This window comes from Somniosus microcephalus, chromosome 11 (assembly GCF_052327205.1).
Source record: "Somniosus microcephalus isolate GS21.2 chromosome 11, FLI_Smic_1.0, whole genome shotgun sequence".
Lineage (NCBI taxonomy): Eukaryota > Metazoa > Chordata > Chondrichthyes > Squaliformes > Somniosidae > Somniosus > Somniosus microcephalus.
The window spans coordinates 34,034,714-34,050,132 of record NC_140997.1 but is presented as its reverse complement, the minus strand read 5'-3'; the positions used below and the strand labels follow the sequence as shown (position 1 = coordinate 34,050,132).

General features: G+C 42.7%; 1 protein-coding gene across 4 annotated transcripts in view; it reads left to right on the top strand.

Moving 5' to 3' along the window:
* The window catches only part of rhbdf1a (rhomboid 5 homolog 1a (Drosophila)), a 423,866-nt gene that overhangs the window by 344,204 nt on the left and 64,243 nt on the right, over nt 1-15,419 (top strand). For all 4 annotated transcript variants that reach the window (XR_015079926.1, XM_086000460.1, XM_086000461.1 and 1 more), the window contains one exon: nt 10,733-10,939. Coding sequence is in view for 3 of the 4 variants with exons in the window: in XM_086000460.1 (XP_085856586.1) it covers nt 10,733-10,939 (207 nt within the window). In the remaining variant the exon portion in view is untranslated. The remainder of the gene's footprint in view (nt 1-10,732; nt 10,940-15,419) is intronic.

Sequence of the window (15,419 nt, the reverse complement as noted above, 5' to 3'; positions counted from 1 at the left end):
AGGTTGGTAGAGGACCTTTGTCTTACGGATGTTTAATGTAAGGCCCATGCTCTCGTATGCTTCGGTGAAGCCATCGTTTAAAATTATGAAGGGTTTAGATAGAGTAAATAAAGAGAAACTGTTTCCAATGGCTGAAGGGTCGATAACCAGAGGGCACAGATTTAAAGTGATTGGCAAATGAATCAGATGCGACATGAGGTAAACCTTGTTTACACAACGAGTGGTTAGAATTTGGAACGTACTGTCCGATATGGAGGAGGAAACAGATTCAATGGTAGCTTTCGAAAGGGAATTGGACAAATACTTGAAATCGAAAAATTGCAGCGATATGGGGAAAGAGCAGGGGAGTGGGACTAACTTGACTGGTCTTCGAAAGAGTCGGCGCAGACTCGATGGGGTGAATCGCCTCCTTCTGTGTTCTACTGTTCTATGATTCTATGAAAACTACTTTAGGCCCATTTTATTTTTTTTTAAATATATCCATCCCCTAAAATAATACCCTTGATTATGGCTGTTGTAACACATTATATCAAATTACAGCTCGCACTGTCCCCACCACAAAACCACACATCTGCTGGGAACCCAGCCCAGTGTGTCATCATACACCCAATATTACACATGACCCAATTCATTTTTGAAAATGCCTACAGTGCTGTGATTTTGGGTAAAAGCCCAAAAATGCACCTGAAGGCTTGTCATGTTTATTGAAACCCTCAAATCGTCTGTTTGCAGAAACATGTACACTGTGCTCATCAGGGTTTTACACCTTTTTGTTAAACCGCAGTTTTTCTTTTAGTGGATCTGTAACAGGCTGGTGGAATGGGAGAAATTCAGCATTGCTGTACCATATTTAATGTGGTTTATGGGGAAATGGAAATATCAAAGTTGGATGAACTGTTGAACCAATTTATGTTTTAAGTGCATCTAATTCATTGTAACCCCTCTCCCCCCCCCCCCCCCCCCAAGATTATTTTGTGTTTGTGGCAACTTTTGAGCATTGTACGTTTAGGTGTTTTTGTCCCATAGTATTCCTCTTTGGACTAGTATTTCACTGAGAAATGGAGTTCATATAATGGTACAGCAACACAGCAGTTCCAAAACTCAGTTCAGAGTCTTACGATGAAAAATGTGATGCAGTGCCATGATGCTATAGAGTTATAAAGATTGGAATCTTTCCCAGAATTGTCTGACCTCGACCAATACCATTTGAGGGAGCCCACTGAATAAAGGCCAAACGCTTCCGCAGACAAGCAGAAATTGGACAGTGAGCCAACCTGCAATATGCTTGTGCACTGTCTACTGGCTGATACAAGATCAACACATTTTACTGCCCACCTTCTTGGTTTGAGAATGGTGTGTGGTCTGGGAAAAGAGTGAATTTGAAGCAATGAAAGGAGATGTTATTTGCAAATGGGGGAAAAGAGAACCTAGAGTGATAATAACTGTTGGTAAAATAAATTGGCTAATGGTTTATTTGCAGTCCCCACACTCTATCTGAGGGCATCCTGCTTTAATTCAAATAACTAGCTGAACTAACTCTCAGCTGGCAAGAGTTCCATTGAGATGTAGCAAAGGTGTAATGGCCGTAATTACCGGGGTATCCTGGGAACTCTTTTGGAAACACCCCTTGACATAAGATGGGGCAGGTGGAAGATTGACTCTCTTACCACCCCCACACCCCAACCCATCCTCCCAACACTGGAATTTCGTATACCACCATAACTGCGAATGTATACTAGTGGAACCGAGCTCTGCTCCAAATTACAGCTACCCAGCAGACGATCTTTATAAGTTATACCATTGGTCTAGTTTAGAATTTTGTGTCCCACATTTTAAAAAAAATCTATGGGAGTGAAATTCAACTTCGGTAGAGGCACAATGCATGAACAGAGAGACCTGGGGGTATATGTGCACAAATCGTTGAAGGTGGCAGGGCAGGTTGAGAAAGCAGTTAAAGCATACGGGATCCTGGGCTTCATAAATAGAGGCATAGGGCTCGAATTTCCAAGCCCCGTGGAGGCGGGAGTGGTGGGAAAATTGCAGAATCGGGGGGGTGGGGGGGGGAAACCCATCCCGCCTCCCGCCTCCGTGCCAATGTCCCAGGAGGTGGGTACCCGACCTGTGCTGGGAGCCGCCTCCCCGAGGCGGGAAGGGGATTAGTGCCAATTAACAGCCTGTTAACAGATAGTTAACAGGCAGTTTTTTGCCTAATCCCTATTTTTAGCCCTGAAGTGTGGGCTGTCCGACGGCTCCGAACCACGCCAAGTTAGCGAGGCGGACCGTCGGTCTGCAGGGGTTGGAGGGGTCGAGATGTCCATTGTGCAGGTGAGTGATGGATGCATGTGTGCAGAGGTAAGTGTGTGAGGTAAGTGTAAAGTGTTTTAATAAGTTTTACTTACCTTTACTTTCTCCTGCAGGCTTCCTTCCTTCAGTTCTCGGGAGTCCCTCAGCTCACCGGCACAGAACACAGAATGGCCGCTGAAGTGTCAAAAGCTGCAGCCTCTGCTTTCTGGTCTGGAGAGCTCTCTCACTGAGTCTGAGTGGAAGGACTCAAGTTAGAAGACAGGTTGTCAGTGTTGGACAGCTTCACAGAGCTGTCAAACGCTGATTTTCATCTGTCAAATGCTCTTGACAGATGAAATGTCAATCGCTGACGTCACCAGTAAAAAGGTGTCCCTTAATTGGCCTGCTGAGCCCGCTGGGTGGGCTTAACAAGGTCAATCAAGGGAAAATAGCGTGGGTTGGCCACAAGTCGATGGAGGCGGGACTACAACCCAAAAAGTGGGAGTCCCGCCTCCAAAAGCTCCCCATTGACAAAATCGAGCCCATAGAGTACAAAAGCAAGGAAGTTATGATGAACCTTTATAAAACACTGGTTCGGCCTCAACTGGAGTATTGTGTCCAATTCTGGGCACCGCACTTTAGGAAGGATGTGAAGGCCTTAGAGAGGGTGCAGAAAAGATTTACGAGAATGGTTCCAGGGATGAGGGACTTCAGTTATGTGGATAGACTGGAGAAGCTGGGGTTGTTCTCCTTAGAGCAGAGAAGGTTGAGGGGAGATTTGATAGCGGTATTCAAAATCAAGAGGGGCCTAGACAGAGTAGATAGAGAGAAACTGTTCCCATTGGCAGTAGGATCAAGAACCAAGGGACACAGATTTAAGGTGATTGGCAAAAGAACCAAAGGCGACGTGAGGGAAAACGTTTTTACGCAGCGAGTGGTTTGGAGCTGGAATTCACTGCCTTAAAGGGTGGTGGAGGCAGACTCAATCGTGGCTTTCAAAAGGGAATTGGAAAAGGGAATTGGATAAGTACCTGAAGGAAAAAAATTTGCAGGGCTACGAGGAAAGGGTGGGGGTGTGGGACTAGCTGAAGTGCTCTTGCAGAGAGCCAGCATAGGCTCGACGGGCCGAATGGCTGGCTTCTGTGCTGTAACCATTCTATCATTCTAAAGCAGGCGTTAGTGGATTGGTCGCCCGTTATATACCCTGCCCAATTTTTTGCCTGTTGTGTGCCCCTGCCAAAATTGAATTTTAGTCCCAATATGTCTATTGCATACCTTACGTATCAATATTTAAATAACGAATAGCTGCATATACTAGCCTGGGGATTACTGTGAGTGATGTTATCGTACAGGAACTTAACACACATGTATCATTATTATTAACCTGTTAATTTTAAATGGGTTAATCATTCAATCACAGTATAATTACAGATCAGGAAGGTAACTCGGCCTATCTTAATTCATCCATTCAGAGAAATCCTAAAGCCCCCCCCTGAGGTGGGCTATCCCAACCTGTTTCAAAAAACCAACATCTCTTTTATTTAAAAAAAAAGAAATGCTCCTTGTTAACTAAACAATTTTCCTTTAGTGCAGTTAGCTCCTGGAACTGGGCGAGGCCCTCTGTGTTAGTCACTGGAAACTGGCAACTGCAGTATGTCCTAAATATTCCCATTTCTGTTTCTCAGGCCCTTTTTTCTTTATTCAAACTATATTCTTTCCCTGTCGCTGTGACCCTTTAATGATTCTTATCCAACGGCAACTCCTCGTTGATATCTGCTTTGAACCCATTAATTATCTAATAGAATTTTTTTTATAACCTTCCACTGCATAGGAAAATTCTTGATACTTTCCATATTATCCATCTTTTATTGGGCTTATTTTTGTATTGCCAGCTGTTCTGTTTTAGTAGTTTAACTGCTTTGCTATAATCAGATTTCCTGTGTGTCTGCAAATAGACGCTTATTTTCCAGCAGTTATGGATTTGTGAGTCTTTTACCATTAAAAACAGTGTCAGCTCCGAGTGAGCCAAAAGCTTCAAAGTCTGATTGGTACAATACTGTTTAAGCTATCCTGTACTGAAATCAATTCTGAAGTGGAGCGAAAAGAGATAAGATTAAGACACTGTGCATAGTTCTGGTTTCCATATTATAAAAAGGATACAGAGGCACTGGAGAAAGTGCAAAAAGGATTCACAAGGATGATGCCAGAACTGAGAAGATATACTTATCAGGAAAGGCTGATCAGGGTGGGGCCCTTTACTCTAGGTGGTCTAATAGAGGTCTTTAAAATTATGAAGGGGTTTAATAAGGTGGACATAGATGTTTCCAATTGTGCGAGAGACCAAAACTAGGGGTCATAAATATAAATGAGCCTGCAATAAATCCATTAAGGAATTCAGGAGAAACTAATTTATCCAAAGAGTGGCAAGAAGATGGAACTCACTAACACAAGGAGTAGCTGAGGCGACTAGCATAGATGCATTTAAGAGGAAGCTAGATAAGAGGGAGAAAGGAATAGAAGGATATGCTGAGAGAGTTAGATGAAGAGGAGGCTTGTGTAGAGCATAAATGCTGGCATAGACCAGTTGGGCCAAATGGCCTGTGTCTGTGCTGTAGACTCTACATAATTCTATGTAAATTGATATATAAATATGTAAAATAATTTGGGGAGATATTGATATCATTGCAATATTGTCGCTAGGTTTATTTAGTATTAATTTAGTGTTTATTTAGTATTAATAATATGAAATAGGAAAAACATTGCACTCAAGCTAATACACTTTAATATTCTAATATGCTTCTTGTGTGATATTCTTATTCATTAGCCTATGTGATTCTCATAATTCATTAGCCCTTGAACTCCTGCAATGCAAAGCGGCCATTATCTTGCTGAATGTGGGAGGAAGTTGGAGCAGGTCCTGGTTACGTCAGATCTGCAGCCCATTATCTGCGGAAGTAAGTCAAGTACTTCTTGCATCTTCTGCCTTCCATGCAGACATCACAGCAAGAGGTGGGGCTCGTAGCACGATGTCATCCACCAGAAATCACACCACTTGTGACTCAACTTGCTCCCAATGCTATGTAAGGCTACATGAAGCAGGCATACTAGCATGCCAGGACTTGATCCTGGAAGAAGTGAGACCTACTAGAATTTAAACGGCCAGTTTCAGCTTTGTGCAAGATTTACAGCTGTGTTTAGAAGTTCTATCAGGGAAACTCTTTTACCTAAGATAATGAGGTTCTTTCTATATTCTACACAATGGAAAGTTTAAAGTCACAGAGCGAACCTGCAGCCCGCTGTAATGGAATGAAGTTTTGATGAGAGACTGAAACTCTCAATGTACAACACTTGTAATTTTAATATGCATTGTTTAAAAAAACTTGGAAAGATATCATGGGATGGGCAGAAGTTCACAACAATTCACAACTTGAAGGAATGAGATTCCAGCCTTATAATTGTTCACTTTCTGGGCAGGAGAGATTGATAGGCAGTTATTAACACTTATCATGTTGGTAAAAAGGTACTTAAGCTGATAATTTATGAACTTAACTTCCTGTGGCGAGTTTGATGGGTTTGAGGCAATTAACATGCAAATGCAGCAACTTCATGAAACTCTCGGGGAGGTTGGAGCAGCGCAATTTGGCCAGCAACTTGTGTTGATTCAAAATTCACAGGGTATCTCTTCCTCGCTACAAGTTGCTAAAGATGTGGAGATATCTGTGCCACTTGTCTTCCCCATTCTCCAAACCCTGACTCTAAAAGGCACTGAACAAAGACCCATCACATATACTTACAACTTTTGTACACTGCCAGTGTAGACTTAACCTCTGTTTCTACTGCAGAATTTAGAACAATTTAGAACCACTGAGAATGAAACTGCTTTTATGAGCTGATTACCTTTTTACAGCATATCCGTGTGTACACTGAGACAATACACATTGGCCCAGAGTCTCCTGCAATGGTGAGATCAGTGACGTACACCATAAATCTAGACGTCTAGTGTGTCAATCTTGCCGTAATCAAGGAAGTTATGCTATACCTTTTATAAATCACTGGTTAGGCCCCAGCTGGAGTATGGTGTCCAATTCTGGGCACCACACTTTAGGAAGGATGTCAAGGGTGCAGAGGAGATTTACCAGAATGGTACCAGAAATGGGTGACTTCAGTTACGTGGAGAGACTAGAGAAGCTGAGATTGTTGTCCTTAGAGCAGAGGAGGCTAAGAGGAGAAGGAAGAAGGGAGATAGAACGTGTCCAGAGAACTATAGACCTATCAGTTTAACATTGGTAGTAGGAAAAATAATGGAATCCCTACTAAAAATGAAAATAGAAAAACATCTCAAAGCCAAAACTATAATGATGAATTGTCAGCATGGATTTCAAAAGGGAAAGTCTTGCTTGCCCAATCTCACTGAATTCTTTGAAGAGGTAACACAGAGAGTAGAAAAGGGTAATGCAGTAGATATAATTTATCTAGATTTCCAAAAGGCTTTTGATAAGATGCCACATAATAGACTCAGGTCAGAATATGCGAAGTCAGGGACAAATAGCAGAATGGATAGCTAGCTGGCTGCAAGACAGAAAGCAGAGAGTAGGGGTAAAGGGTAGGTATTCAGAGTGGCAGAAGGTGGAAATTGGGGTCCCAGAAGGATCAGTGCTGGGATCGCTATTGTTCACAATTTATATTAACGATTTAGACCTTGGAATCAAAAACACAATTTCTAAATTTGCGGATGACATCAAATTGGGGGAATAGTTAATACTGAGGAGGACTGCAACAAATCACAAGAAGACATTAATAAACTTGCAGAATGGGCATATAATTGGCAAATGAATTTCAACACAGATACGTGCGAGATATTACATTTTGGTAAGAAAAATAAGGAAGTCGCATATTACTTGGAAAATAAGGAGCTAAATGGGGTAGAGGAGCAAAGGGATCTGGGACTCCAAATACACAAATCACTAAAAGTAGTGCCGTGCACCTTGGGGTGAACATTGCTGGTCGCCATATTATAAAAAGAATATAGAAGTACTGGAGAGGGTGCAAAAAAAGATTTACAAGGATGATGCCAGAATGCGAGGAAAGGATGAACAGGCTGGGTCTTTTTTCTTTTGAAAAGAGGAGGCTGAGGGGGTAACCTAACAAAGGTCTTTAAAATCATGAAAGGTTTTGATAGAGTAGACACAGTGAGAGTGGCCCAAAAATTGCGGTCGGCGTCATAGCTACGGAGTACGGCGCTGACCTCCGAAAAATACAAACTTACCTTGTGCGAGGCCCAGAACGTAGACTTGCTCTTCGGTGCTGCAGAGTTTTGCGCAGCGTATGACATCACGGAGGCCAGGAGCGCAGCGTACAGCCTATGCGTAAGGGAAGACACGCCCACAAAATTGGTCAAAACTAAGCCACGCCCACAGAAACAACTTTCAGTCTCGTCCATTGAAATTACATTTTTTTAAACTTTTAATTAAACTGGTACTTGGACTTATTTCCTATATCAGCATTTTGTTAAAATTATGTAACAAAATGCCAACAATAACTTGGCATCTGTTTTCCATTTGAAGGTTAAAAAAGATCATTTGAGGTCAATGGAAAGATTCTCATCCTTTGACCATTTACTAAAGAGAAATAAATCGTTTAGCTGTTCAACCTTTTATTGAGGTTGAAACAGTTTCTATCACTTGGGAAGTGTATTAAACGTTATGTTATTTATAGTTCATATTAAGAAACCGGTTCCTTTTCTTATTTGCACTAAGGAGCATTGTAGAGCGTTGTAGAGTGTTTTGCTAGCCCAAAGAATTACCGGTGCTGCACTTCAAACATCCTGGCATTTAAAATTAAGGATGTGTTTGAATTTATTTTATGTAAATCAGGTTAAGTTTTTTATTCTTTTAAGGCTAGCATTTAATATCCTGTCAGAGGTCCATTACGACGGATTGCGATTGAACAGCACTGAAAGGCACTGGCAACGATCCTGTTGATTTACCATACACCATGCACGTAGCAGACCAGCTGCGGGGCAGCTTTAAATGTATTATATAAAATAATTAAATAGCAAAATGGTTTTATTTCATACATTTGGAGGAAGTATAAATGATCTGTGTCGAATGCCCAGTTCTTGATCATACAATTGGAATGCAGAAAACATTGATAATTTTAAATATTAATTGACATTTTATATTTTTAATCTTTCTAAATGTGGCCACTAGTTACATGTATTTTATTGTGAAGTGATACCAGAACAGTTAACAATCCTTTCAGAGACACTCAGATGGGTTCTTTTCATAGTGAAACAGGCTCCTGCGCCTGCTTTCACTAACTATAACATTTTCGGACATAATTGCTGGGCAATTAGCCCAACTCTGCACCAGCAATTGGGATTTCCAAGGCGGAACAGATCATCTGTCAAGGCGTACCTTGACGGATTGCAAGTTCGGGATTTAGCGCATGCGCTTGACTTGCAGTCAATTTCAAAGGCGGTACGACAGCATACTCTGAGTACGACGTCATACCCACCGCAAAATCTGCCCCAAGGCTTCCACTTGTGGGGAAGAGCAAAACTAGAGGCCATCAATAGAAGATAGTCACCAAGAAATCAAATAGGGAATTCAGAAGAAACTTCTTTACCCAGAGAGTGGTGAGCAATGTTCCCGTTAAGCCGCGCGGCCGCACAGTGGTCTGGAGGTTGCTTGCCGACTTCACAATGGGGAAAATCACGCATGCGCGGAAATTTGAATGTGCCACGCACCCAAAAAAAATTAAGGGGAACATTGGTGGTTAGAATGTGGAACTCGCTACCACAGGGAGTGGTTGAGGCGAATAGTAAAGATGCATTTAAGGGGAGCCTAGATAAGCCTATGAGAGAGAAGGGAATAGAGGGTTATGCTGATAGTTAGATGAGGAAGGACGGGCGGAGGCTCGAGTGGAGCATAAACGCCCGCACGGGCTGGTTGGGTCGAATGGCCTGTATCTGTGCCGTATATCCTATGTAATCCTATGTAGAAGGTTAAGGGGAGATTTGATAGAGGTGTTCAAAATCATGAAGGGTTTTGAGAGAGTAAATAAGAAGAAACTGTTTCCAGTGGCAACGAGCTGCTGTGATGTCAACAAGCTGTCTAAGCAGCCAATCACTGCAGAATTCTCATAGACAGGGAAACAGGAAGTGAAGAAGCTCCTTTTATTCTGACTTTTTAAAAACATTTATAGAGAGCAAAACAAAGATTGGAGCTCTAACATGGGGAAAAGGTAAACCTGAAATAAATATGAACAAACTTTAAAAAAAGATATTTTTTAGTTTTTGTCAGTTTCACTGATTTCCCTGATTTACACTGATTGCCGGGTGGGGGTGGGGTGGGGGGCAACGGTGCAGCCAGTGTCAGAGCAGTGAATGACTGACCGCAACTTCAGAATTTCCGTATTAGGATGCGCATGGGCTAAATCCTGAAGTTGCGGTCAGTTTCAAAGAGGTAATAACAGTGAATGCTGTTCATTCGCTATTATTACCCACTGCAAATTCCGGGCCATTAAATCATGCCGATGCTAGGCCACCGGTGCAGTTAATTTTCAGTCTAAGTGTCAGCGATGTAAAAAGTGGCTAAAATGCAGGAAAATGGCAATTGAATGTCTGTGTGGAGTTTGCACATTCTCCCCGTGTTTGCGTGGGTTTCCTCCGGGTGCTCCGGTTTCCTCCCACAGTCCAAAGATGTGCGGGTTAGGTTGATTGGCTATGATAAAAAATTGACCCTTAGTGTTGGGGGGATTAAATACGTGGGGTTACAGGGATAGGGTGGGATATGTGTTGGTGTAGGGGTTACGGGGATCGGGTGGGATATGTGTCGGTGCAGGCTCGATGGGCCGAAATGGCCTCTATCTGCACTGTGGGGTTTCTGTGATTCTGTGATTCTGTGAATGATTTTATTGGAGGCGGAACTATGATAATTACCTTCTAACTGTTTACACTGAGAGTAATGGCGGCACGGTGCAAACGTCCAAAGGTAAATATAGCGTGGAATAACTAATGGCGTAAGTCACTTACTCCATCATTTCCTTTCTTTGGCGGCATTCAAGTGCCCCTACATTGTAGGTGCCATTATAATGGGGAAAATTCCCAAGAAAATCTGAGCCATAGTTGTAGACTAACATATGCACTGATGTATTATCTTGTGTTCTGGTTCTAAAAATCTACTTGTATTAAAGATAATAAGGGTGTAATTGGATGTGGGTGGGGACATAAAACAGGCGGTATCACATTGGTCACCTGTTAAATGCTCCGCCCGGTATTTGGTTTCATTGATTTTAATAGAACTAAATATCAGGCGTGTCCTGTAGCGAGCGGCAAATGCTATTCTGCCTGTTTTGCACATCTGCCCATGTCCAATTTCACCCCGAATAAGTTGAAGGCCCTTTTCTACAGTGTTCTAATTCTATTTTTTTTTTTAACTCCATACAGATTGTAGACCCACTAGCCAGAGGAAGGGCGTTTCGAATGCCAGATGACGGCGATGGCTATAGTGTTCCCCATACACCAATCACTCCTGGTGCTGCATCCCTGTGCTCCTTCACCAGCTCCCGCTCTGGATACAACCGCATTCCTAAACGAAGAAAGAGAGAGTCTGTGGCTAAGATGAGTTTCAGGGCAGCAGCAGCTCTGGTAAAGGTAGGTGAAGTGTGGGTCGGTCCATAAGTCCTTTGGGGAATGAAGAACAGTTGTGTTTCAATGTGACAAAGTAACCATACTGCTCAAGTTGATGTCATGGTCAATATGTAAAGCTGATACGGCTGGAAGTACAAGGTCTTAAGTAAAACAATTATTCTAGTTCTAACCAATGGTAATGACACTGATACGGTGGCGGTATTCTGATTATTTAGTTTTAATAGTTGCGGCATTTCCATATAGTGGACGCATCAATGTGTTTTATCAAATCAACATGTCTCTGCACAAAAAATCTATCTCAGCTTTTGCCTTGTGCTTACTTGATGTGCAAGCAAACACCTTAATTGTACATCTCAGATACATGTGCAGGCAGTTGAAAGAGCCTGTTTAATATTGCTTTATGAATACCTTTAACTTTATCTAATCTTTGGAACGGGGGGGGGTGGAACGTTGAGGCCCTGATAGGGGTCCTGAGAAGTTCTGTCAGTATTCACTCCATGTAAATGTAATTACTACAATTAGGTCTTAGAATTTTATATTGATCTATTTGCTTAATGATATTTAGATATTCACGGATGGACCTATACCTTTCTATCTATCCTTTGCTGCTTTTATTCATCTGTCCATCCACTTATCCAGCCAATCACTTATCCTTATTTATAGCTACCTGACTAAGTTATTGCCTGGATCATCGACAGAGAAAAACTCATTCAAACATGCTCCTTGCACCAGATTTGTGGCCAATTATTGTCATAAATCGCAATCTCTACAAGAAGTAACTCAGGAAGTACTACTGGACAGCCAGCTGAGGGCGCCGTCCGAGAAGTATAAATACTCTGGCGTGGGCCCAACTTGGCCAGAGACAATCTGGAAACAGGAAGCTAGTGACTACTAACTAGACCTCCATGTTTTGTTACAAGTCGATTAAAGCCTTGCTTTATGTTCAACCAAGTGCGTAGTGAGTCTTTATTACATCAACTATAGTATAGGTTATAGCGCAGCATCCTGATAATACAGGCGTGAAGAACAGCCAGAAGAGGTGCCAACTACCTGTCAGGCAGTTATCTACAAGTGGATCTGACCTTACATCATACAGCTGTTGTAGGAGAACCCAGTGGATCTTTCTAACACTCGGTTTAAAATTCCAAAATCATAAAGCTTAAGTTATGAGGGCACGTTAAACTTCACTGCAGCCACGATAAAATCTAGAATGGAGTTTCCAGTTAATGACGAAATTCTATTCTCGAGATTGGCAACTAAACCATCTCCTTGCAAAAGAAAGAGTTCTGCATTCATAAGAACATAGCATAAGAAATAGGAGCAGGATTAGGCCATTTGGCCCTTCGAGCCTGCTCTGCCATTCAGTAAGATCATGGCTGATCTTCTACCTCATCTCCACTTTCCTGAACTATCCCCATATCCCTTGATTCCCTTAATATTCAAAAATCTATCGATCTCTGTCTTGAATATACTCAACGAGCCTCCACAGCCCTCTGGGGTAGAGAATTTCAAAGATGCACCACCCTCTGAGTGAAGAAATTTCACCTCATCTCAGTCCTAAATGGCCGACCCCTTATTCTGAGACTGTGACCCCTCGTTCTAGACTCCCCAGCCAGGGGAAACATACTCCCTGCATCTACCCTGTCAAACCCAGTAAGAATTTTGTATATTTCAATGAGATCACCTCTCATTCTTCTAAACTCTAGAGAATATAGGCCTAGTCTACTCAATCTCTCCTCATAGGACAATCCCCCCCCATCCCAGGAACCAGTCTGGTGAGCCTTCATTGCACTCCCTCTATGGCAAGTATATCCTTCCTTAGGTAAGGAGACCAAAACTGTACACAATACTCCAGGTGCGATCTCACCAGGGCCCTATATAATTGCAGTAAGGCGTCTTTACACTTATACTCAAATCCTCTTGTAATAAAGGCCAACATACTATTTGCTTTTCTAATTGCTTGCTGTACCTGCATGTTAACTTTCAGTGATTCGTGTACAAGGACACCCAGGTCTCTCTGAACACCAACATTTCCCAATCTCTCACCATTTAAAAAATATTCTACTTTTCTATTTTTCCAGGAATGCCAAGAAACTCCAGTATGATTTGGACAGGTTGGGTGATTGGGCAGATGCATGGCAGATGCAGTATAATGTGGATAAATGTGAGGTTATCCACTTTGGTGGCAAAAACAGGAAGGCAGATTATTATCTGAACTACAATAGATTGGGAGAAGGGGAAGTGCAATTGTGCACCAGTCGCTGAAGGCAAGCATGCAGGTGCAGCAGGCGGTTAAGAAGGCAAATGGTATGTTGGCCTTCATAGCGAGAGGATTCGAGTACAGGCACAAGGACGTCTTGCTGCAGTTGTACAGGGCCTTGGTGAGACCACACCTTGAGTATTGCGTGCAGTTTTGGTCGCCTTATCTGAGGAAGGATGTTCTTGCCATGGAGGGAGTGCAGCGAAGATTCACCAGACTGATACCTGAGATGGCAGGAATGACGTATGAGGAGAGATCGGGTTGATTGGGCTTAGATTCACTGGAGTTTAGAAGAATGAGAGGGGATCTCATTGAAACTTATAAAATTCTAACAGGACTAGACAGACTAGATGCAGGAAGAATGTTCCCAATGGCGGGGGTGTCCAGAACCAGGTGTCACAGTCTAAAGATAAGGGGTAAGCCATTTAGGACAGAGATGAGGAGGAATTTCTTCACCCAGAGAGTGGTGAACCTGTGGAATTCTCTACCACAAAAGGCAGTTGAGGCCAATTCATTAAATATATTCAAGAAGGAGTTAGATATATTTCTTAAGGCTAAAGGGATCAAGGGATATGGGAAGAAGGCAGGGACAGGGTACTGAATTTGGATGTTCAGCCATGATCTCATTAAATGGCGGAGCAGGCTCGAGGGGCCGAATGGCCTACTCCTGCTCCTATCTTCTATGTTTCCTACCAAAGTGGATAATTTCACATTTCTCCACATTATATTCTATTTGCCATGTTTTTGCCCACTCACTTAGCCTGTCTATATCCCCTTGAAGCCTCCTTGCATCCTCCTCACAACTTACATTCCCACCCAGCTTTGTACCATCAGCAGACTTGGATATATTACATTTGGTCCCCTCATCCAAATCATTGATGTAGATTGTGAATAGCTGAGGCCCAAGCACTGATCCTTGCGGTACCCCACTAGTTAAAGCCTGCCAACCTGAAAATGACTAAAAACATCACCTGAGAAAGGAAATAAAATGATGTTCGGAAAAGTTAGTTAGGTAATGATAAAGCTGGCTTCCTCTTTAAAGCTTGAGAGGGCAATATTTTTGTGTATTTAAAGTGTTCACTGGAGCTCTCCTGATCGGTAATGGTACTGCCAGGGTCACAATAAGCTCAAGACCAGGAAGGTCCCAGGTCAGTCTGTGTTCTGTGTAGCAGTTGGGAAGATAATGTTGGTCCTGAATGCCTCTTAGCTAGGGACAGGAAGGTTCAGCCAGGATTCCTGTTCCTGCTTCTGATTGCTATGCAAAGACTCATTCTGGAAACTGTGGCGCTGTTGGGTATAAATAAGATCAGACTGAGCTGTCGTGCCCTCCGTGATCAACTGGCCTGTTGACACTCGCTGTCTGTGCTTAGACATAAAGAATGGGCAATTGGACACCGTACTTGAGGACTGCTGGTGTCTTTATATCCATACCTCAGCAAAAGATAGCACCTTCGGGAGAGATGGGGTGGAAAACATTGGAGAAAAATAGCAATGGTCACTGAAAATAATATTGAGGGTAATTTTCAACCGAGGTGGAAAAGTGACATCACCGGAAAGGAATATTTGGTGGGCATATTTTTCTGCCACCAGCAAAAGTCAAAATTACCCCCATAAAATTTGGGGTCAGTTAATAAAAATGAAACACTGATCCCATTAGTTGTAGTGCTCCCAAGTATTTAATGTTGAAAAGCTAAAAGCAAGAGCCATGCTGCAAAACATTATTTCCTGACACTGCTGCAAATCCTTTATCTTGCTCTCTACAGAAATACTGATGTTGCTTCTCCCGTGATTGCAGTAACCTTCACTCCCAGCAAGAAGCATTGCTCTCAGGGAGCGCTGGTTGGGAAACCACAGGCCTGCAGCACTTGATTTGCTATCCCTCCAAATTAATGGACAGACAATCGGGGGCAACAGAAAATGCTGGAAAAACTCAGCAGGTCAGGCAACATCCGTGGAGAGAAATTTGAGTTGACGTTTCGGGTCGGAACCCTTCTTCAAAACTGGGCTGTGGGTCCACTATATCTCAACCATTGCTCCCAGCAAGGATCGCACCTTAGCCATGTAAAGCTCTGCACTCCCATTGCCCTGGTCCTCGTTAGACTCCATTGGCACCCTGTTACACTTCAAGTTGATTTGAAAATCTTTATCCTCATCTTCAAATGCTTTGTCCCACTGTATTGCAATGAACTCCTTTAGCACTATGTTGCCTGCTCTCAGGCTTCA